The sequence below is a fragment of the Mauremys reevesii genome, linkage group 1, assembly GCF_016161935.1.
Source record: "Mauremys reevesii isolate NIE-2019 linkage group 1, ASM1616193v1, whole genome shotgun sequence".
Lineage (NCBI taxonomy): Eukaryota > Metazoa > Chordata > Testudines > Geoemydidae > Mauremys > Mauremys reevesii.
In genome coordinates this window covers 150,856,262-150,880,732 of record NC_052623.1, presented here as the reverse complement: position 1 = coordinate 150,880,732, position 24,471 = coordinate 150,856,262, and the positions used below count along the sequence as shown (strand labels likewise).

The 24,471-nt window shown below is 39.4% G+C and overlaps 1 protein-coding gene across 25 annotated transcripts in view; it reads left to right on the top strand.

The window, feature by feature from the left end:
• The window catches only part of DMD (dystrophin), a 2,035,724-nt gene that overhangs the window by 1,412,536 nt on the left and 598,717 nt on the right, over positions 1-24,471 (top strand). For 24 of the 25 annotated variants that reach the window (XM_039486264.1, XM_039486496.1, XM_039486317.1 and 21 more), the window contains one exon: positions 2,652-2,816. In XM_039486264.1, coding sequence (XP_039342198.1) covers positions 2,652-2,816 — 165 coding nt within the window. Of the gene's footprint in view, positions 1-2,651; positions 2,817-14,798; positions 14,815-24,471 lie in introns of those variants that run through there. The other variant, XM_039486451.1, reaches the window with a different exon arrangement.

The following is a 24,471-nucleotide window of genomic DNA, read 5'->3' as shown; positions in this document are numbered from 1 at the left end:
TGCTTTTACATCATATTAATGTTTCCTTTCTTCTTATTAACACACTTGCCTTAACACCCCTGATAAATGTAGATTTGAAATTAGTTTATGTTTAAACCTTTTAAGAGTAGGCTCAGATTTACATAGCAGACCGCTGCCTCTGATCACCTGTTTACTTTCAAGAATAATATCTCTATTGAACTTGTTTATGTTAATAGTAAAGTTTCTAAACATTGCAGATTAACATTCCAATGTTGTAAGAAAGATGAAGCTAATCTTCTGTGAAATTAAGCCAATGTCTGCATAGATATTGAATTAACACGTAAGGGAAATGGATGCATTTTTAATTATTTTCCTTCACCTCAGGGGACATATGCTGTACTATGAGTGAAGTGATTTTATTATACTTAACAAGATTAAGAGAAAACAAAAAGGGAATTGACTTATTGGTCAGATTTTACTAGATATTGGAGCAGCCTATTTATCATTGTGGGCCGTATATGCAGTGCTCTGTGTTATTTGGGCCACACCCACACAATATATATACTGGGCCACAGCTGTGTGCCGATTGTGCTACAGGTTGTCAACCACTGTGTTAGAGTATTAAGGAAAAATAGTAACAGTGAAAATCATTTAACATATTGGGGAACTATATGAATGACAAAAACCTGTTGATGTTCTAAAATAAACTATATATAACAATGTTATTCCTTTATTTAGTCTAATTTATATTTTCAAATTGAATATTATTTGGAAAAACAAAGTGAAAGTTATTTGTCATGAGATTCATATGTTCCTCCCTTTATCTCAGCTGTGTATTTCATAGAAACCTTCATTGCATTCTGGTCTCTAATGGTTTTAGATTTATTGTGTTATGTAAATAACAGAGATGAAAGATTAGTAGGTAGTATGCATCAGTAATATTTTTTGTAGTCAGTCAATAGCATAGTAGTGCTTCCATTAATATAGTGTAACTCCAAAGGGAATATTGTGTTTATAAGATGCTTCCCTCATTTTGCTACTTTTAAAAGAGCCATTTTAGTAAAAGCCTGATCTTAGAAACATGGGCCACAGGGAAACTGATTTTCTTAATCTGCAGTGCAGACCCACTTTTTTTGTCCAAGTTGAATAATTAATTGCCACCCTTTTTAATACAACGTGAACACCGCATTTGTTTAAAGGATGCTGGAAAGAAGAAAAATGTGTGATTTTTTTCTTTACTATTTTTATTTCCATCTTATTCTTGTCTTAATTTCAAGCACTTCTGTGTTGTGGACTAGTGCTATACCATGTAGTACAGGGGTGGGCAAACGTTTTGGCCTGAGGGCCACATCTGGGTGGGGAAATTGCATGCAAGGCCAGGAATGTGGGGCTGGGGCAGGGGACTGGGATGCGGGAGGGAGGGTGGGGGGGGGGTGAGGTGTACAGGAAGGGGCTCAGGGCAACTGGTTGGGATGCAGGAGGGGTGCAGGGTGTATGAGGGAGCTCAGGGCAGGGGGTTGGGGTGCAGGGAGTGTGCGGAGTGTGGCAGGGGCTTTGGGTGAAGGAGGGTTGTGGGGTGCAACAGGGGGCTCAGGGCAGAGGGTTGGGGTGCAGGGAGTGCAGTGAGGGCACAGGCGGGGGCTTCGGGTGCTGGAGGGTTGCGGGATGAAGCAGGGGGCTCAGGGCAGGAGCTTGGGTGCAGAATGCAGCAGGGGACTCAGGACACGGTGCAGGAAGAAGCTCAGGGCAGACGGTTGCAGTGCAGGAGGGGTTCGGGGTGTGGACTCTGGCCTGGCACCACTTCCCTGGAGCGGCTCCGGGCTGGCAGCAGTGCACAGCAGGGTTAAGGTGGGCTCCCTGCCTGCCCTGGTCCTGTGCTGATTCCAGAAGCAGCCGGCACCATGTCCCTGCAGCCCCAGGTACCTCCCTGCAAGCTCCCAAAGGCTGTGGTTCCCCTTTCCTGGCCAATGGGAGCATGCAGGACCTTAGTTTGCCCTCCCCTGATCTAGTAGCTCTTACTTTCTGATGCTATTGAGAATCGCTGTGGATAAATATGAACCTGCCTGAGGCTTTGCCTAGAAACTGAACAAGTAGAACTCAGACTGGAGGCAGAAGTAAATATATATATATATATTCCCCTTATTATTTTTTCTATTTTTATGTGTATGTTTTTATCTGTACTTCCATGTTCCAACCTGACTGGAAACAAGCAGAACTAAGGATCTTTTAGGAAAACATGTTCTCATGAGATGTCCAGATTTAAGAGGTTGAATTAGCATTTGGACATTTGAATGTTTATCTGAACGTAAATGAACTACCAGCCCCTTTCACATTTGTATATTCATTATTAAAATATTATACTCAAAGTAAAAGCTTTTATACTGAAACAATTTCACCTCCTGAGAAAAGAACCTTCCTTTATGTAGCACACAGGAGTAAGTGTACATCTGAACAGCTGAAAACATGAGAAATGTGACATCATTTGTTTTCCAGGGGGAGTGTTGTGGTAAATATATGCAACTGTTTAGTACTGTCCTTTAATATGTGCATTTATTTCTTTAACTTCCCCCTCTCACCCCACAGTGTGTGCATATGATTTATGCTCTCTTAACAGTATAAAAGTGCACTATTATGTTGCTACATGTAGCTTATTTTTTTCTCTTTCAAATCAAATTTCTGGTATTTTTAAGGTATCCAAAGATCTACCGGAGAAAGAAAAAGAAATTGAGCATCTGCTAAATAATTTCACCCAGTTTGAACAACAGTTAAGTCAGCTGATATTGTGGGTATCTCCCATCAAGGATCAATTAGAACTTTACAACCAAGTGGGCCAACTAGGAACTTTTGATATTAAGGTAATGTTTTCTTCTTAAAATTTCTGTATTTTTCACTGATAGAAAGTTAGCTCTAATATGAAATGTGGATTTTTGTCAAGTCAAAGATTTTTTTAGATGTTGCTGTGTTTTGTATCAGCATTTCAAAAAAATTTGTTCTAAGAATACAGTAGAATTTTTGTTTTGAAGTGAAACTGTAATTATTTCCAAATAGTTGAGTTGAAGCTGTTTATTAATTTGGCTTAATTCTATTTCTCTTATAGAAGTGTTTTAATACCAAAACACTTTGTATCTCACACTATCTATTTATATAAAACAGCTGATCTCAAGTCCTGTAACTGACAGAATGAGTTCAGTTACAATATTGATTCTGTCTTTGAAAGATATAAAATAGTTCAATTGAAAATGCTTCTATCTATAGTGAGCAAAGGATGTACTTGTGTTTTTGCAAAAAATAATCTGTTTATTTCCTGTAATTTTAACAGAGTTTATGCTTAATATTTTTATTATGTCCATTCTGATGTTCTTTTCCATGATCTCCATTACTGTCCAGAAGCATTCCATCAGAAATTGTCTAAATTACTTTGAATTATAATAGAGTATTGCTTTTTTAATGTTTGTGAAAAGCCACATTCTGATTGGCTGTATGGGGCCTCATTTGTGATGTCATAGTCATTCTCCATATGGAACTCTGAAACAAAAAGACAAAAAATATTCCTATAATGCTGAATGAGTGAGATGAAAAATTTAATGGAGGGAGAGGATGAAAAGTGGCAAAGGCTGGTCCCTAAGCTGACTCTCTCCAGTACCCTCACTGTTGTTTCCATTTCTCTGCCAGAGAACAATCTGCTTCTTTCCCGGTCTAGTTATTTATACCTAATCTGTCCTGTTTTATATACAGTGCTTCTCTCTCTATGACAGCTGCCTCTTCCCTTTGGTTGTGTACACACACATTTCCGTTCAATAAGAAGGGCTTCTTTTAGATTATAACATTATTTATAAACTGATTGAGAGCCTTAAACCAGCTACATGTTCTGCTAAGAGCAGCCTTGCCACAAATGGGAAGCATAAAGGGAAGCAACAATTTATTTCTGAAGTCCCCTTTCTAGTGCATCTATAGGTGGGTGATTGAGAGGGAAACCATTGCTTCCCTCTGCAAGCCGGTGATGCAGTTCACACAAGCTCCACCTTATCTGATGTACCCTCATTCTCTTCTACTTCACATTCCTGCACTGTTATTCCATGCCACGGTTTTTGTTCATTCCTGTAAACATGCATGTGAGCAACTTTGAAAATGATGGCATTACTCATCTGAGTAAAGTTACTCGTGTACATGTGCTGTATTGGGCCCATAAATTGTAAGCTTCTTACCAAATGTATATATTTCTCTCACCATGTAAATGACATAATTGTAGTTTTATTGCACTATTAAGACGCTGACTTGTCCAGGGGACCTCACAAAACTAGAAAATTAACAATAAATCTCTAGAAGACAGTTAAGAAAAGGTGCTGAAATATTATTCCTACTAAATTCTCTTCTCCTTCTATTATGAACCACTTTTCTTTGGAATGACATGTTTTAGGGCATCATCACCAACCTAAAATCAAACTTTTTTGTTTAAAGGTATTTCTTTAAATGTTAAATTAAAAACCCATGTGCTTCTAGAAGTAAACCAAGGTGGGAATTTGAAGGCAACTGGTGGATGTGTGCCTGAGGCTGTGTGCACCAGTAGATTATTACTGCACTCCCTTTGTTGTGTTTTGTTGCTTTATTCACATGTATTATTAACCAAATAGATGTATCTGAAAATCTCTTCCTTTATACCTGATGGAAAGGACTTTTAATGTATGATTTAAGGATACGTAGAATAAAGTATATTAGATTGCAAATGAATCATAATAGGTCTATTTGTGTGCTAGATAGTGGACCTTCTGTTAAATTTTCATTGTTTTTTTTTTTTAATTCAGTTTGTCTGGCTTATAAGCCATTTATTTTTATTAAAATTGTATTGGTTTGTGGATAAAAGAATTCATTGTATAAGTAATGTTGGCATGAACAGTTTTTATTACTTTTTATTGTGGATGATATAGGACAGGTCATTGACAAAAATGATCATTGGCATATAAAACATAATAGGTTTTTATCTGCATCCTCGTCTATGTCGGTAGATTGTGTTTTAATGTCCTTAAAGTGCAGAGATTTATGCTTTGCTTAGTTTGTCACTTTCTTCAGTGCACTGAGCTAGCCCTTTATAAAGATTCTGTATCTGATTGGATTGAAAGCAAATGTGGTATTTCAGGATTATAATATTTGTATATGTAAAATGAAAGTTTTGGAATTGACTATTTTCTTAAAATATAGAAAAAAATCATACAATCATAGAAGTGTAGGACTGAAAGGGACCTGAATAGGTTAGTTCAGTCCCCTACTCTCATGGCAGGACACAGTATTAACTGAAGTAAAGTAAATATCATTAAGATGACAAATCATTAAACAACACAATTTCATAGGGACAAAACTAAAAAAAAAATGGAAAGTAGAAAGGTAATATCCATACATTGTGATTAGGTATGTGGAAGATAATCAGGGTAAATAGTTTTACAACCCACAGCCGCCTGGCCACAACCCAAATATAAAGAACATTTTATAGATTCTGTAATGTTGAGCAAGGTTAACGTTTTAAAATGGCCATTACAAACAGTAACGGCTTAAGGGCTGCACTAAGTCCCCAATTCAGCAAAGCACTTAAGCATGTGCTTAATTTTAAGCAAGTGAGTAATTCTCTTGCAGTCTATGGGAAATATGTTTAGGATTAGGCATATGCTTAAGTCCTGTACTGAATCAGAAACCAGAACTGATCTATGATGTGTATGCTATATGCCATCATTTTGTTGTTGCTATTTTGTTTGTATTTTGTGGATTTTTTTTCTTTTAACCTTTTTGTGCCTGTAAACAAGATAAGGGGTACAGCAATGTAATCATGTGATCTCTGATTTTCTAGTATGTAATATTTTTGATAATCCACAATTAAACGTTTCTTGGAATTATTCATTTTAAACTCTGTTTATAAACATTAATGGGTGAAATATCATTCTTCTTCTTTGAGTGGTGGTCCCTATATGGATTCCAAAAGGGTGTGCAGGTGCGCTGGGCACCCGGGGCGGGAAGGGTTTCCTCTTACTGCCTCATGGCTAGAGTTGGAACTCCTATTCCTTTGTGCTCTTAGCTTTGCTAAGAGAGTGATTTCCTCTCCGTTTCCCTTGTATATAGTCCTAGATAGTTTCTAGTGTTATGTAGTTGTAGTTACTCATAGATGTATGGTGTCATTTTCCCCGCTATTTGGGGAAACTCTGGCCTCCTGGGACTATGCCCCAGGTTCCTGGCTTCAAGAACTGTGCCTCTTGCCTGCTCTCATTTTCAGTAAGCAATCAACACCAGTGCTGTCTGTACTACCTCGGTGAGGCCCACATTACCCGCTGTGCTATTTCTAAGTCATTCCTGCCCCAAATGTGGGAAGATCAAGACCTTCGCCTCTGGAAGCTTTTATTGGAGGAGGTCACGTGCCCATGGGCACATTCAGATCCGGAACCGCTCATCATAGATGGTCAGTGCTGTTCTAAGCACCCCCCAGGCATCAGATCTGATGGTACCAAATCCGCTGTACAAGTCCTGCCATGAGAAGAAGCATGATATAGGCATAAGAGCAGATCCCCATCCATGACTGCTCAGTAATGCAGCGTTTCCTCCCCGAGCTGCACCAGATTGGGTGAGAAGTCACGTGTAGATCCGACCAGACTGCCGCCTAAGTTTCCCAGAATCAAGGATAAGGCAAAATGGAAGTGCAACCAGTGGTACTGTTGGCTGCCCCAGTACTCATTGGTGTATCTGCCGCCTACCCCACCAGGTCTGCTGACACCACTTGTACCCTCAGGATTGTTGCACATGACTCCCCACTCCCAGGTGCCTGGAACCACTGCTGTCAACAGAGGAGCTGCTCCTCCCATACCCATGGTCTCCGTTTCTCTCTACACTTCCACTCACCTGTTTCCTCCCCTCTCCGGTGAATGAACCATTGCTGCCACCACTGGGGCAAGATGTCCCATTGCCATATTGCAGCCCTTCGGAACAGTCAGCGCTGCCATTTCCAGAACTGTCCTCAGAGTCCATATCCCCCAGTTTACAATCCCTTTGGTGTGGTGGTGGTGTTCGTGGGGCCCACTAATCCACCAATGGCCAGAGACCATTATTTTTGACCCTACTGGTCACCCTGGGATCTGTACCGAGGCCATGGGGCAGCATTGGTGGCTTCTTATAGGCCATTCCCCGCTCACCCTCCAGCACCATATGTTTATGAGAATGAGGAAGAAGAGGTGGAACCAGTTCTGCCAGTCCCAACTGCTGCCTCTTCATCCCCAGACAAGGTGCTCATTCCTGCCTCAGTCTCCCCACCAGACGACTACTTCCAGTACCAAGAACCACTCTAGCTGGTGGCGATGGATCTGGGGATCCCATTGGAGGAAGTTCAGGACACGCAACATTCGCTCTGCTGGTGAAATATGATTTTCACAATTAAATTAAAGTAACAGTTAAAAAACCAGCTACCACGAGACAAATAACAGCAGCTCCAAGTGCTGTTGGATAAGGGGAGACTGCTGGCCAAGGTGGGCCTCCAGGTTGTTATGGATGTGGCCAACATTGCCTCTTGGTCTTTGGCAACCATGATCTGCAGGAATTGCTGGCTGCAGTCATCCAGGTTCCCCAAGGAGGTCCAAACCACCAAAGAGGACTTCCCCTTTTTTGACACACACAAGCTCTTCAGTGAGAAAACAGATGAGACCCTCATTCTTTCAAAGACTCTCGAGCCATCCTCAGGTTCCTTAAAATCTACATCCCAGCCCCAAGGCACAGAAAGCAGAAGTAGTCGTTCCATCCCTGACCTCAAGACCTCTATCCGGCATACTTGTAACAGCAACAGGAACTGCAACCTAGCTGACTCTAGTTGCAGAGGCCATGATACCCCACCTTCACCACAACCACCTGCTTGACCCACTTGCACTAGGAATGGTGGTAGATTCCAGACGTTACACCTTCTTTGGCCCGGGGACTAATGACCATCTATTTATTTCTGATAAATATTCTTCCCATGATAAATCACTCAAATACCAAGGTAGTGAGCATAAAATAAATATTTATATTATTTTATATTATATTTATTTTATATTATATTATATTTAATCTATATATGGTCAAGATAATTCTCATCACAAATAAAATGATACATAATAAATATATCTTGGCATAGGCATAAATCCTACATACTGAAAATCAGTGTAAATCAATTTGAAAAGACTTTACCCTTAACATTTGAGGAATAATGAATATAGCCTTTGACAGGTCAGTAAAATGAGGCCATCAAGTTTTTATGGCTAACGTATGCTGTGTTGTGTACAAATTTTTGTTATTGTAGAAGGCAGCATGACTTCGTAACACAACTGGCCCCCAGACCATAAGTTAACACCACTGATTTAAACAGAGGTTTCCAAATACATGTTAAGTATTTAGTTTTAATAATTAACTTATTTTCCATTAAATAAATGAATAAGGATTTCACTAGGCATTAAAATCCATCTATAGTAATAGATAAGCTTCACTCACTTTAGTAAACTTTTTCCCACAAACAGCCAAAGCTGGTATCTTTTTAAAATCTTAAAACTGTCTACATGCATCTGCATTTAAATGTGTATTTGTTAACTATAATTTAAAGCATTTGGAATAGAAGATATGAAAAAAAAAACAGATTAAAGATCAGTTATTATTAAAGTGGTTTCCTGATCTGAATGTTACATAGAAGTCTTTTCCCTGTAGAAAGATTTCTCTTACTGTAATCTGTAAATAAAAATGACACCCTTTACCCTGCAGGGTTTTCCTTAGAAACAGAAGAACAAGTTAAGTATTTAGTTAAATAATTTATATAACTGCAAATTCTCAGTGAAAATTCCCCAAATCCCCTTTTTCCTCTGTTCCCTGTTGTAATAGGTATGATTACAGTCACTGAATACCAACTACAATATTTTGATTACTACAGGCTGAACACTAGATGTAATAAAGACTAAAGAAGCTATGTGCATATACACAATTAGCTGTTCACAGCTTACTGTGAAATCTTACACAGTTCATTGTTAGATATGTATCATGGTTGAGAGGGGAACCCACTGTTCATTTTGGATAGTGGCAAAATACAGACTACTATCCGTAAATAGTTGTCTAGATACATGGAAGAGGAAAGGAATGCATCAGAATTTCTTGACTTTGCTGAAACAATTGAACATTGCAAAGAATTCTGCCAAATGGATAATCTTGATATTTAACCAGTTGAAAGTGTTGTGGATTCCTAAACTAAGATCAACAACATGCTGCATAGAAAAATCCTATAGAAATAGTATAATATACTGAGATACAGTGATATTATAAAATACACATGGTTCCCATCATAAAAGATGATGGGAAAATACCTGTTTTAATTTTCTGTCTCCTTAGTTTTGCATCTGGTTTATGTTGTCCTTAAATTGTTGCCTTTATTGTCAGTGCTAAATGGGATTGTGTGAACAGTGCTGCATACATTTTGTGAAGTACTCCTTTTCCCGGAAACTAATGATAATTTTCTCTCATCAGTGTGTTACTCAATTATGATGGTCAGCCAAAAAGTACTACTTAGGTCATAGCACATTATTATATATTTCAATTTGTCCTTATTGTTTTACAGGTAATGTGTTGATGCTATATTTAATCAATATCAGAAGGCTTTGTTATATAAATTTTAAAAATCAACTACAAAAGTTGTTTATTCTATAGATCAGGAGTGCATAACGTTAGCCGCACTGATAGCTGCATCCAAAACTTCCCAAAGTCCTTAAAGCCACATAATTTGCCTAAATATTTATTACATAAATCCTCACAGCTATAATATCTGTTCCTGAATCTTTGGTAAATGAATAGTTTTTTGTTGCATGTTCAAATTTACCAGGTAGGATTGCTAAATGCAACAGTTTATTTCTCTGCAGACCATGTATACGCTTTAGCTCCAATTTTGGAAATCCCATATAGGTGTTTGACTTTGTTTAGACTGAAGCTGAGGTTTCTAAAGGCTAATTATAGGCTTACATTTTAAGCACAGCTGAACTCTACTTCAAATTTACACCATTAGTTTTATTGCATACAGTTCCAATTCAGACCAGAAAGCAAATAAATGTATTATTTTTAAAATAGCATGATTTTTATGGGCGTGATTTTTGAATGCTTGAAATTGGCAGTACTCACTTAAGGTGTGGTTAACTTTAAGCACATGCTTAGATCCCATTAAAGTCAATGGGACTACTACATTCATAAAATTACGTGTGTGCTAAAGTGCTTCAGTGAATAAGGGCATTAGCAATATGAGTATGTTGAAAGTCCCCATATCATTTCAATTTAGACTTCCCAATAAAACATACTGGATTTCAGCACATGTGCAAGCCCTCTAATAACCTTTTACACCTAGTATATTCAACTCCAGCTATAGATATATTATGTATTTGATACACTTGGTATTTCCCAATAATGCACTATTGCAAGCATACACCTATAGACCCATACACTACATTAGCAGCTGTGCTATTAATAATTTGTGGAGCTCCAGAAAAATATCTGAAGCTAGTTGTTAAAGCATTAGCATTTATGGTCTGTAAATACTTTCCTGCTGACTCTTCTGTTGAGCTATGTGAACTTCACCTGCTGGGAAAAATTATGGTTCCTAAATTAGTTAAATTAGGCAGTGATGTTTAATTACCTCAAAAAATAATATTTGTTTTGGAAGCTTGAGAACAAAATTTCAGAAGACTAATCAACTCCATCTCTCCTTTGCTGTGTTTTCTCTTTTTTTTCCTTATAATCCCAATAATATTTATTTATTTTTTAATGTATTAAGTGTTTTTTATTGCCGCTTTCCACATAATTAATACCATATACACTGGAGTTTGGGAGAAAATACCTTTGGGGAGGAGTGTGAGGTAGGTTCAGCAAAGAATCCTGTGGCACCTTATAGACTAACAGATGTTTTGCAGCATGAGCTTTCGTGGGTGAATACCCACTTCTTTTCGGAGAAGCAGGCAGCAGGTGTGTGCAGGTGTGTATATATAAGATAAGCAAGCAAGAGAGAAGCAGAGAGATAGATCATCAAGGAGGAGGAGGGGGGATCAGCCAGCAGCTGAGGAAACCAGGAGAAACTGAAACTGGTTGGTTCTGTGGTTAGCATTCACAGTCTTTGCTTAGTCCTTAAACCTAAACTGTTGGTGTGTTATATGATACTGGAGCTCAGCAGTTTCTCTCTGTTCTCTGGTCTGGTTTTTTTTTTTTTTTTGCTGGAGGATGGCCAAATCTGCTATTGTGTGGTCAGGTTCAGGAGGTTGTTCTCCTTCAGGTTTTTTTTTGTATTATTATTCCTGTCTGATGATCCATGTCCATTTTTTTCCTTTTTAGAGACTGTTGTTCAGTTATGTACATATGTACAGGCACATTGCTGGCATATATGGCAATATATATGGTGGGTGTGGTGAATGTGGAGTGAGTGGAATGATGATGGTGGGGCTGATCTGGTTGGTTGATGTTGGTGATGTGGTGAGAGTGTTGGCAGGCTGAGGTAGGTTGTTTTGCTGTTTGCTGACTTTTGTTCTGTTTTTGTTCCTATTTTGGGGCAGAATAGTTGTGAGAGGCAGAAGAAGGAAAGGTATTTGGTTGTCTTGGCTGGGAATCTCTCCCTCCAACTCCCCCTTTGGTTTTATTTCTTTCCTTCTTTCTTTCTTAGTGTCTATATCAACTTGGAAGTATTTACATGAACATAACATATTTGAACACTAGAAACACTAATTTCTAAATTCAACCACGGAAAAAATTATATTTTTAAAAGTTAAGAATGAAGTGATGAACATCACAATTCTTGCTATGTCTATTAGAGAAATAATATGAAAACTGTATGGAAACCTCGACAAAAAGGGGAATAAGTGGACTCATTGGTCATTTGAAAGAGGTGTGTTGCTAGTGGGTGGAATCACCTGAGATGGGACGCTGAAGAGATAGGAGTGGATGGTCCTTGTAAATTCGTGTGGGGAGGGATTTCTTTGCTAGAATCTAAAAATTTCTAGAAGATTGGCAGGACATCTGCTAATGTGGTTCTCTATAAAAGTTTGCTAGCTCAACTTATTCTTTAATCTTCAGTGTTTGCAGAATTCAATTCACTAGGTGGTTATTTCTGATTCTACCTGTATTAAATGTGAAAGTTCCTGGTCAACACCACAAATGAGGGATTAGTGTTTAGTGATTACCAAATATCAAATATGAATTTATCTGATTAAACATGCCTGAAGTTTAAGGAAGTGGTAAGAAACAAACAATTGAATGTCAGAAGTAATGAAAATACCTCATTCAAAATGTAAACATTACTAAAGGTTGTAGTAACATGGACAGGATTTGTGCTCATCTTAAAAAGTGCAAACAGGCAGTTTCATCACACTCTTCAAGATTTAATATGGCTTTAAATATATTTTTTTCTATTTAAGTGAAAGATTTTAGAATATCAATGAGTTTGATCCGGCAAATGAGACATTTTTAGTGCCATGGTAGCCATAAATGAACATTACTAAATCAGTACAAAGTCAGCTGATGAGAAGAAAAATAAACCTCCCTGAAAAAGAAACTCATTCTCCCTCAAGACATATCCTCATATAAGTCATCTTTTCAGGCAGGACCAAGAATAAGTGTGTCTTGCAGTATACTCTGAAGGCAAACAAAAATAGAGTCTTTTGAAACAATAGGCTAATCGAGCTTCAAAGTTGAGGCACCTCCCTGGAAAACAACGTGCTCTCTCTACTCAGATGCACAAATAGGAATTCATATCTTTCATATGGTACTGGTGAAGAGTTAAAACAATAGAGCATCCCGACACAAATGTTTTTGATGGCTTCATAATTAGCCGTTTTTTTAAAATCACATTGACTCGCTGTTTCTCTTTTCATCACAATAGGTTGCAATCCTAACTCTCATCTTTTATGAGTCTGCACTGGCCCAAATAAATTTATGTTTAGCTTGATATACTTAATGCTGGAAAACAATAGGCTTTTCAGATTCTCTTGAGTTTAACTGAAAATTGTAGGGTCATCTGCTGTCCTTTTCATAGGGTCACTTACATAAGTGTCATGACATAGGTAATGTACTATACAACTATTTGAGTTTAGCAGTCTTCATTTTTAATATTTTCAGTTACCTGCCATTAATTCACTAAGTCTAGTAAGAGCACATAAAGGATCTTTATAGTAGATATTGTGACAGACCTAGGCCAGTGGGGTACAGGAGTCTGGTAGAGGGCAAATATACTTGTCACTGGATGAGTAGTTTTCTGTTCCCTGAGTGACCAGAGCAGGGGCTGCACTAGAGTAATCAGGAACCTGCTAGAACCAATTAAGACAGACAGGCTGATTAGAACACCTGCAGCCAATCAAGGCAGGCTAATCAGGGTACCTGGGTTTAAAAAGGAGCTCACTTCAGTTTGTGGTGGGTGTGTGAGGAGCTGGGAGCAAGAGGCGCAAGGAGCTGGGAGTGAGAGGGTGTGCTGCTGGAGGACTAAGGAGTACAAGCGTTATCACACACCAGGAGAAAGGTCCTGTGGTGAGGATAAAGAAGGTGTTTGGAGGAGGCCATGGGGAAGTAGCCCAGGGAGTTGTAGCTGTCATGCAGCTGTTACAGGAGGCACTATAGACAGCTACAATCCACAGGGCCCTGGGCTGGAACCCGGAGTAGAGGGCGGACCCGGGTTCCCCCCAAACCTCCCAACTCCTGATCAGACACAGAAGGAGTTGACCCAGACTGTGGGTTCCACCAGAGGGGAAGATCACTAAGGTGTGCAAATTTGCCAATAAGCGCAGGACCCACCAAGGTAGAGGAGGAACTTTGTCACCACATGGACAAAAATATTAAAATGCTTTGAACTGATTGGTTTCCTCAACAAGCATGTCATCAACTGGGGACCATTGCACCAGCCAGAATGACCACAGTTGATGATGTCACAGTAGGCATTGTGTAGTGAAGTTCCCAGATCTGGCTCACTCCTGCAATTCCATGAATCTCTGGAGTGGCAGCACCAAATAGGATTGAGGCATGCACCCCTTTGCACATTGATCGAGAGTTTTAACGCATGGTATGCTTGGATGTTTTTGTCCATCCTGGTGACATGCCCAAAGAACATGCAGCACTGCTTTTGAATATAGTGTTGATTGAAGGAAGAGATTATGACAGTTCACACAAAGTCAAACCACTTTTTGTGTTCAGGATGCGGTGCTGACAGTGCATATGGAATGCCTCTAGCAGCTCTTAAATCTGCCTGTAAAGAGAGTCCAGGTTTCTGATCCATATAGCAATACAGATATTATACAGGTTTGAAAGATCCTGAACTTTGTCTCAGAGCAAAAATGTTTTTGCATCTATAAGTGAGACATGAACTTCATACAGGAGTCAGTGAGACCTATTAATCAAAGAATGTCTGGTTTTCTGTGACCACTTGAAGCCTAAATAGATGAACTCATCAACACGCTCCATAGTACTTGGCGTCATCTGCACTGGGGATGTATGATGGCCCAGCACCAATGTTCTGGACCTTGCTCTTCTGCCATGAGATGTTCAACCCTGTGGTGTGGGCAGCTCCTTGGAGACCTTGGTGGGTGGGCTGAGCTTCTTTGATTTCTCCACAGGCAAGACATGTGTTTGTCAGTAAACATTTCTTGACTAGACTTAATTCCAGTCTGTGGAGCAGCAAGTCTTAATATCCAGTTTAATATCCAGCCTGACAGAACAGTGCTGAGGCAAGAATTCATTACTGTCACACACTTGACGTTGTGCAGAAAGGTAGCAAAAGCCATTGAATCAGTGTGCACTCTTGCACTAATACTGGTGTGAAGATCACGCTCCAGATCATCTGGAACTGATTGGTGCAAGGTATGTATTAAAATTGCCTGAATATTATATCAATGAGTATTCTGAACAGGCATGAAACAAATCACATTACTGTGAAAATTAACCTGTTTAAAAATGGTGTTTTGGGGAGATGAAATCAAAACCTTTCCATTATAATTTCCAGTGTGAAAACATCCAAAGCATAGTATCAGAGGGGTAGCCATGTTAGTCTGGATCTGTAAAAGCAACAAAGAGTCCTGTGGCACCTTATAGACTAACAGACGTTTTGGAGCATGAGCTTTCATGGGTGAATACTCACTTCATCGGATGCATCCAAAGCATAGAGGATCTATAATCTTCAGGTGGCGTTGCTAGAAAACAGATTTCCTTCTGCCAAATAAGTACATCTAATTGAAAGTTACCTTTTCCACACTGTATTGGCCCTTCTCTGCTAAGCATTCTGCAATATTTATCTCATGCAATTTTCTACTTTTTTTCCAAGTTCAAAACTCAAGTAAATGGAATATCCTCAGGGTTTTTTAAATAACAATAATACTTTGCACTTCTATAGTGTCTTTCTCGTGATGCCATAAGAGCAAGTATTTCTACTGTATTAAAACAAAACTGCTTTCACACTGTGGTGTGGTATTCACAATATTAATTCTTCCTTCCTTGACCTTACTGCGTACTTTAATGGAAAAAAATGCTCACTAAAAGATTGATGAAAAATGAGAATCATCTCCCATCTTGTTACCCTGGCAGCTACTGCCCTACTTTTTACTTTGGTGTTCAATCTTTAACACCCAGGAGTTATTTTTATCTATATAAGGTCAATAGTTTTGAACTATCTAGAGAGATTTTAATAAGATTTTGTTTTCCTATTAGAGTGTCATCATGTTCAATAGTTTGATGTAATTGTACTTTTTGGCAAAAAAGCTAAAAACATGTTGGGTAGTTATTTTTTAAATTTTTTTTCCTCAGAAGAGCTGCCTCCAGGAATCTAGAAAATCTTTTAATAATCAAGAAAACAAGCAGCTATTTCTTCAACATTACTGATGATCATCTTAAGTGAATGTTTATTTTCAATCAAGTATTCTTCCATTATGAGACATTATTAGTTTCTGATGCCCAGTGAAATGTTATTTAGTGAATACATAATTCAGAGATCAAATTTTAGGGGAGGAAACGATGCAGAATGAATTGAAATGGACCTTTAAGTGGATAAAATAATTACTAGATGAGTTTATAATATAATCTTGCCAGCAGCTGATGTCCTTTTAATTATAGTTTTTGAATATCAGTGATCCAGAACATGGAGAGGATATGAAAAAAAATAGACAGCCTTCTGAGCTATGATAGAGTGGTGTGGTTTTGGCCTTCTCATCAGGTGGCATTGTCTAGATTAAGTGGATGTGATAGTCAAATTCTGTTTAAAGTATTTTAAAAATAAAATATGATAGTAATTTGCTGATGTCACTCTGGATGATGCAGACAGTAAACCTTACACAATGGTAATTGGATTAAAGGTCAACTTCTAGTGCTATATAGTCACTTTTACTGCAATCTTACCTTGCAGCCAATAGTTAATAATCATAAAGCTCAAAACCACCCAATTTGGTCCCTGGACCTCAAGTCATAGCCTCCAACCATACCAAGAGTGGGGAGGCTGATTGCAATTTTAAAAAGCAACACAACAATTCTCTGTGTTTTATTTTCCTAGGTCTGTGATTTTTTCCCCCATTCAATTTAACAAATTTGCTCCCTATAAAACATTTAATATCTTCACAACTTAAAACAATCTTAGTAAAATGATGCATTTATTTTAGATGAAGGAAATTGAAATTGCTCGTTTAGGACGCTGAAGAGCTAGCAGTTTAGCATACTAATGAATCTTCATATTATCTACTTTTTATAATGTTGCATAACTAGAAACTTTTCTTACTCTATTCAGGATGAACATAGATACATATTAAAATTATTAACACTATTTTAAAAGCCAATAACATATATTCAGATAATGTTAATTATTTGACTTAACCTCAACCTGCCTTCCCCACAATTAAGCCATCAAATATAAGATTAAGCCTTAATTTTCATTGTATAAATGTATTGTGATGGAGCAAGGCCGGATGGCTACAGGAAAGTATTGAGGAGCAGGTATGTTAGCTCCAGGCTAAGCAAATCCCTAGTACCATGGGAACCAAAATGGCAGTTGCTCCAGGCTAATCAAGGCACCTGGGGCCAATTAAGAACTTTCTAGAAGGTACCAGAGAGAGCTACATTGATTGGAGCACCTGCAGCCAATCAGGACAGGCTAATCAAGGCACCTGGTATAAAAAGGGGAGCTCACTCCAGTCTAGGGAGGAGGAGTCAGAGGTAAGAAGTGCGCATGAGGAGCTGGGAGCAAGAGACACAAGGAACTAAGAACTGAGAGGGGGTACTACTGGAGGATTGAGGAAAACACCATACAATCAAGCAGCATCAGACACCAGAAGGATCCTGTGGTGAGGATAAAGAAGGTGTTTGAAGGAGGCTATGGGGAAGTAGCCCAGGGAGCTGTAGCGGTCAAGCAGCGGTTACAAGTAGCACTATAGAGACTGCTGCAATTCACAGGGCCCTGGGCTGGAACCCGGAGTAGAGGGTGGGCCCGGGTTCCCCCCAGCCCTGCTACTCCTAATCAGACATAGGAGTAATTGATCCAGAATATGGGTTTCATCCAAGGGGAAAACCACTGAGGGGAAGAAATCCGCCAATAAGCGCAGGACCTACTAGAGGAGAGGAGGAACTTTGCCACAGTATGTATATAGATCTGAAATGTTGACTTCAGTTTACTTAATGCTTAGACATTGTTGCATTATGTGATATGTGAGATCACCCACAGTTAGAGCCTCCAGACCATTTTATTCTTTTAGCCAGTGCTACGCTGTGATATTTATTGGTACACCAGGGCTAGAGTCTAGGTGGCCCAGCACCAAATGTTTTGGACTTCTAAACACCTTATCAAAGGAAAAGTGAATTATGTTACTATATTAATAACAGAGCATTGTGCCCTCTATCACAATGATCTGTATAAATTTCATTGTGAGTCTTGGGAGCAGGTTACTTACACAAAAGTTTTGTCTTTTTTTTTAAAGTGTAAACTTAAAATAAGGTAAATGAAATGTATTCGAGGGATAAATACCAGGGAGGGAGAGGAATTATTTAAGCTCAGTACCAATGTGGACACAAGAACAAATGGATATAAACTGGCCATCAGGAAGTTTAGACTTGAAATTAGATGAAGGTTTCTAACCATCAGAAGAGTGAAGTTCTGGAACAGCCTTCCAAGGGGAGCAGTGGAGGCAAAAGACATATCTGGCTTCAAAACTAAGCTTGATAAGTTTATGGAAGCGATGGTTTGATGGGATGGCCTAATTTTGGCAATTAATTGAACTTTGACTATTAGCGGTAAATATGCCCAATGACCTGTGATGGGATGTTAGATGGGGTGGGATCTGAGTTACTACAGAGAATTCTTTCCTGGGTCCTGGCTGGTGAGTCTTGCCCACATGCTCAGGGTTTAACCGATCACCATATTTGGGGTCAGGAAGGAATTTTCCTCCAGGGCAGATTGGCAGAGGCCCTGGGGGAGGGGGGTTCACCTTCCTCTGCAGCATGGGCCATGAGTCACTTGCTGGAGGATTCTCTGCACCTTGAAATCTTTAAACCACAAGTTGAGTACTTCAACAGACATAGATCAGAGGGTTGTTACATGAGTGGGTGGGTGAGATTCTGTGGCCTGCATTGTCCAAGGGGTCAGACTAGAAGATCATAAATGGTCCCTTCTGACCTTAAAGTCTATGAGTCTATGAAATATTGTAATAAAATCATGACCTTTTCCTCAAAGATGCTCTACTTTAGTTTCACAGGGCCCAGCACTCTCTCTCTCTCTGTATATGTATATGTAAAAATTATTTGAATACAGTAACTTCAAAAACTAGCTCTCTTTCTTGGATGAAGTCAACTGAAAAAAAGGAAAATATTCTTCTCAGTGGCAGATAAATAGTGAAGTTAATCAATTATTCTCTTTAAAGTTTAGCATGCTCTGTAATTAATGCCACAGTCCTTGGGAAATAATTCAACACAGCTCCAGCTTTGACTTAGTCATAGAATCATTGGACTGGAAGGGACCTCAAGTAATCTTCCTGTCCAGGCCCTGCGCTGAAGGCAGGACTAGGTATTATCTAGACCATCTCCTGACAGGTGACAGTCAAACCTGCTCTTAAAAACCTCCAGTGACAGAGATTCCACAACCTCCCTGGGCAATTTATTCCAGTGTTTAACTCCCCTAACATTTAGGAAGTTTTCCCTAATGTCCAACCTAAACCTCTCTTGCTGCAATTTAAGCCCATTGCTTCTTATCCTATCCACAGAAGTTAACGAGAATAATTTTTCTCCCTCCTCCTTGTAACAATCTTTTATGTACTTGAAAACTGTTATCATGCCCCCCCTTAGTCCTCTCTTCCCCAGACTTAACAAACCCAGTTTTTTCAATCTTTCCTCATAAATCATGTTTTCTAGACCTTTGATCATTTTTGTTGCTCTTTTCTCGACTTTCTCCAGTTTGTCCACATCTTTCCTGAAATGTGGCGCCCAGAACTGAACACAGTACTCTAGTTGAGGCTGTATCAGTGTGGAGTAGAGCAGAAGAATTATTTCTCGTGTCTTGCTTACAACATTCCTGCTAATACCTTCCACAATGATGTTTGCTTTTTTGCAACAATGTTACACTGTTGACTCATATTTAGCTTGTGATACAGTATGACAACCACATCCTTTCCAAAGTATTCCTTCCTAGGCAGTCATTTCCCAATTTGTGTGTGTGCAATTGATTGTGCCTTCTTAAGTGGAGTACTTTGCATTTGTCCTTATTGAATGTTATCCTATTTACTTCAGACCCTTTCTCCAGTTTGTCCAGATCATTTTGAATTTTAATCCTATCTTTCAAAGCATTTGCAACCCCTCCCAGCTTGGTATCCTCCACAAACTTTATAAGTGAACTCTCTATGCCATTATCTAAATCATTGATGAAGATATCAAACTGAACCAAACAAGGACCAATCCCTGAAGAACCTCAATTTATTTGCTCTTCCAGCTTGACTGTGAACCACTGATAACTACTCTCTGGACACAGTTTTCCAACCAGTTATGCACCCACCTTATAGTAGCCCCATCTAGGTCAGGGGTCGGCAACCTCTGGCATGTAGCTCACCTGGGTAAGCACCCTTGTGGGCCGGGCCAGTTTGTTTACCTGCTGCGTTGGCAGGTTCAGCCGATCGTGGCTCCCACTGGCCGAGGTTTGCCGTCCCAGGCCAATATAGGTGGCAGGAAGCCGCGGCCAGCACATCCCTTGCCCGCACCACTTCCTGCCACCCCCATTGGCCTGGGACTGCGAACCGCAGCCAGTGGGAGCTGCAATTGGCCGAACCTGCCAATGCGACAGGTAAACAAACTGTCCCGGCCCGCCAGGGTGCTTACCCTGGCGAGCCGCGTGCCAGAGGTTGCCGACCCCTGGTCTAGGTGGTATTCCCAAGTTTGTTTATGAGAAGGTCACACGAGACAGTATCAAAAGTCTTACTAAAGTCAAGATACACCATATCTACCACTTCCCCACCTCCACAAGGCTCATTACCTTATCAAAGAAATCTATGAGGTTGGTTTCATGTGACTTGTTCTTGATAAATCAATGCTGACTGTTACTTATCACCTTATTATCTTCTAGGTGTTTGCAAATGGATTGGTTAATTATTTGCTCGATTATCTTTCTGGGTACTGAAATTAAGCAGAGTGGTCTGTAATTGTCCATGATGTCCTAATTCCCCTTTTCATAGATAAGCACTATATTTGCCCTTTTCCGGTCCTTTGGAATCTTTCACGTCTTCCATGACTCTACAAAGATAATCGCTAATGGCTCAGATATCACCTTAGTCATCTCCTTGAGTATTCTAGGATGTGTTTAATTAGACCCTGGTGATTTGAAGACATCTAACTTAAGTAATTTTTAACTTCTTTCCCTATTTTAACCTCAGATCTCATTTTCACTGGTGTTCTCTATGTTAAATGTCCAATCACTACTAAACTTTTTAGTGAAAACTGAAACAAAAAAATTGTTTAGCACTTCTGCCATTTCCCCCTTCATTGAGGAATGAGCCTACCCTTCCTTGGTCTTCCTCTTGCTTTGAATGTATTTGTAGAATGTTTTCTTTTTACCCTTTGTCTCTAGCTAGTTTAATCTCACTTTGTGCCTTGGCCTTTCTAATTTTATCCCTATGTGCTTGTGTTGTTTGTTTATATTCATCCTTTGTAATCTGACCTAGTTTCCACGTTTTGTAGGACTCTTTTTGAGTTTCATATCATTGAAACTCAAAAAGCCAGGTTAAGCCATGTGGTCTCTTGCTATACTTTCTATCTTTCCTACATGGTGGGATAGTTTGCTCTTGTGCCCTTAATAAAGTCTCCTGGAAAAATTGCCAACTCTCTTGAACTGTTTTTCCCCTTAGATTTGCTTCCCGTTGGATCTTACCTATCAACTCCCTGAGTTTGCTAAAGTCTGCCTTCTTGAAATCCATTATCTTTATTGTGCTCTTTTCCCTCTTAGCATTCCTTAGAATTATGAACTCTCATTTCATAATCATTCACCTCACCTGCCTTCCACTTTCAAATTCTCAAACAGTTCCTCCCTATTTGTCAAAATGAAATCTAGAACTGCCTCTCCTCTAGTAGCTTTCTCCACCTTCTGAAATAAAAAAAAAATTGTCTCCAATACATTCTAAGAACTTGTTGGATAACCTGTGCCCTTCTGTGTTATTTTCCCAACAGATGAATGGGTATTTGAAGTTTCCTATCACCACCGAGTCCTGTGCTTTGGATGATTTTGCTAGTTGTTTAAAAAAAGCCTCATCCTACCTCTTCTTCATGGTTAGGTGGTCTGTAGTAGACCCCTACCAAGACATTACCATTGTTTTTACCACTTTTATCCTTATCCAGAGACTTTCAGCAAGTCTGTCTCCTATTTCCATCTGAACTTCTGTCCAAGGGAGCAGTGTTAGAGGGGAAATATATAAGCCCAAGGCTAATTAAGGCATGGTTCCCTGTAGACTAGGGAGGGTGGCTACAAGTTAGTTGGAGCACTTGCAGTCAATTAAGGCCCTGACAGGAACCTAATTATTCCCCCCCGCCCTGCCGCCCGCTTCGGACAGACAGGAAAAAGGGGGAAGGAGAGAGGACTGGAGCTTGGAGGTGTGTTATGAGACTTGAAAACTGAAGTAAGGGAGACCCTGCCCCAGCAGGGGAGGGAGGCTCCCTACCCCAGTGTCTAAGGACTGAAGGTACCCCACCCAAGGGGGAAGAGGGTAAGAACCTGCAGGGGTTGAGAGGGGCTGGGGCTCAGAGTAAGGAGCAAACCCAGACCCCTCCACCACTTCCCTCCTTTACCATCTTTCCAGGCCACTAGCGGGGCCCTTGGTGCCCCAAGAGCAGGGGCAAGGGGTGGCATTTTAGCTCCCCACCAAGCAAAGTGCAGGACCCCCCATACTAACATCGGCCTTCTTGTCACTGTATATATGGCAACACCTCCTCCCTTTTTTCCCCTGCCTGTCCTTCCTGAGCGACCTGTACCCTTCTATACCAATGTTCCAGTCATTATCCCACCAATTCTGTGATGCTAACCATGTCATACTTGTGTTTATTCACTAGCATTTCTAGTTCTTCCTGCTTATTCCCCATCTTCTCGCATTAGTAAACAGACATCTAAGATACTTATTTGATTTCCCCTCTGTTCTCTCTTCTCTCTCCCTTATCCTTGCTATAAGAGCCCATGCTCCACCCAGATCCCAATCCTTCTCCCAGGGCTTCATGATTTTTACTTACCTGTGGGCTTTTGTCTCCTTTCCCCATCAAACCTAGTTTAAAGCCCTCCTCACTAAAGTTAGCCAGTCTGTATCCAAAGATGCTCTTTCCCTTCCTCGTGTCTTCCTTCATTGGTAACTGATAATTCATTTAGTCAGAAGACTTTGAACCTGTATGTAGTCAATAAGCACCTGTGACCCAGATTCTAGTGGTGCTTTGATTATTCCATATGTTATTTCAGATGGCACAAGCTAGCACTGCAGGGAATCCAGTAATATCTAATGACAAGTTAAAGGCTGCAAAACATCAGTGAATACTTAAATAAGCCTAATGGATCATATTTGATTCAATTCCATGCAGAGATTATACAAAATGGCCAACCCACTATTCTAAGCAATCCCAATTCAAGGGATTCGTTGTCTTTGCACAGGGAACTGGTGACTTCCTATGTATTCATGTAGCTCATAGCACAGTAGGGCCCCAATTAGTTTGGAGCTTGTGGGTGCTACCACAGTACCGATATACAAGTTTTGATATAATATTTTCTATATTATGCACTCATCTTTTGTGATGCATTATTTTAACTCCAAATATTTCACCTGTTTTGTCTCTCCTCTCATTCCATATAATTTAAGTCTACCCAATAGTCACTGCAGATACCGAAGTATTAACTACCAGTGAGTCCCAAACCAAAAATTCATAGGGTATCTTTTAAAATTCATGGGTGATGTTTCATGTGTCTGTTATGGAGCCATTGTATTGTAATTGTTTACAAGACAAATGAAAAAAAAATCAGTACTTTTACTTCTTACACTGGTTTTCAAAAAAAAAATTATAGTTTGAAAGAAAAGTAAACTTATTTGTTCATGAAAATGTACAGAATAACAGTTTTATCCTGCAAATAGATTATAGTCAATCTCTTTCCAGTTTGTATAAAAAAGTCAGGTAGTGTTTCTCAAATAAAAAAGGATTTTCCAATGTTGGTAAGAAAATGTGCTGTCAACAATTCTTATTACATTTGATAAAAATCTAATAACTATACCAGCTGTCAGAATGCATGGAATCAAAGACCCTTTAAACAGGATGTGTGTATTATAGAAGCCAAATACCTCTATAGACAAACAGACTTGAGTCCTAGTATCTTATACAGTACCTTGTTTACTATGAGCCATACCATAACTGGATCTCTATAACCTAAGGCACACAGGTATCCAATGTTTGCATAATATACTGCACGTAAACGTGATGTTACAACTACACATTAAAGAATAAACATCAGTCAGCCATTCTCAAATGTCTTTTCAAGATTCTTGTTTGACTTGATGTCCTCAACCATAATTGAAGATATCACTAACAGGGAAATTTTACTTACAGTAACTCATAGTGACTATAGCTTTCAAATTAGTATTTGTTGCAACACAGGACAGGTCATGCCAAGGCAATGCCCAAGAGACATCATTGAAGAACTGAATAGTATTGGCTTTTGAAGTGAGATAACTTGTTAGCAACATATTTCTCCTTAAAGGTATTTTCGAATAAAACAATATACATACCCTTGCCGGTAGCCCTTTCTTGCATAATGAACATCTGAAAAGGCACTGTACAGTGGCTAATGGAAATCTGAACTAGCATTGATAGGAACACCTGCATCCGTTGTCAAATATATATATAAATAAAAATTGGGTAATGTTTTGCAATATGTGATTATAGGGTGAAAACTCTAGCAGTCATGTGGCAGTGGGTGCCGAAATTCATGATTTCATAAAGCGGTAGAAGTAAATTCTGTACAAGTAAAGATGTGCTGAATGGATT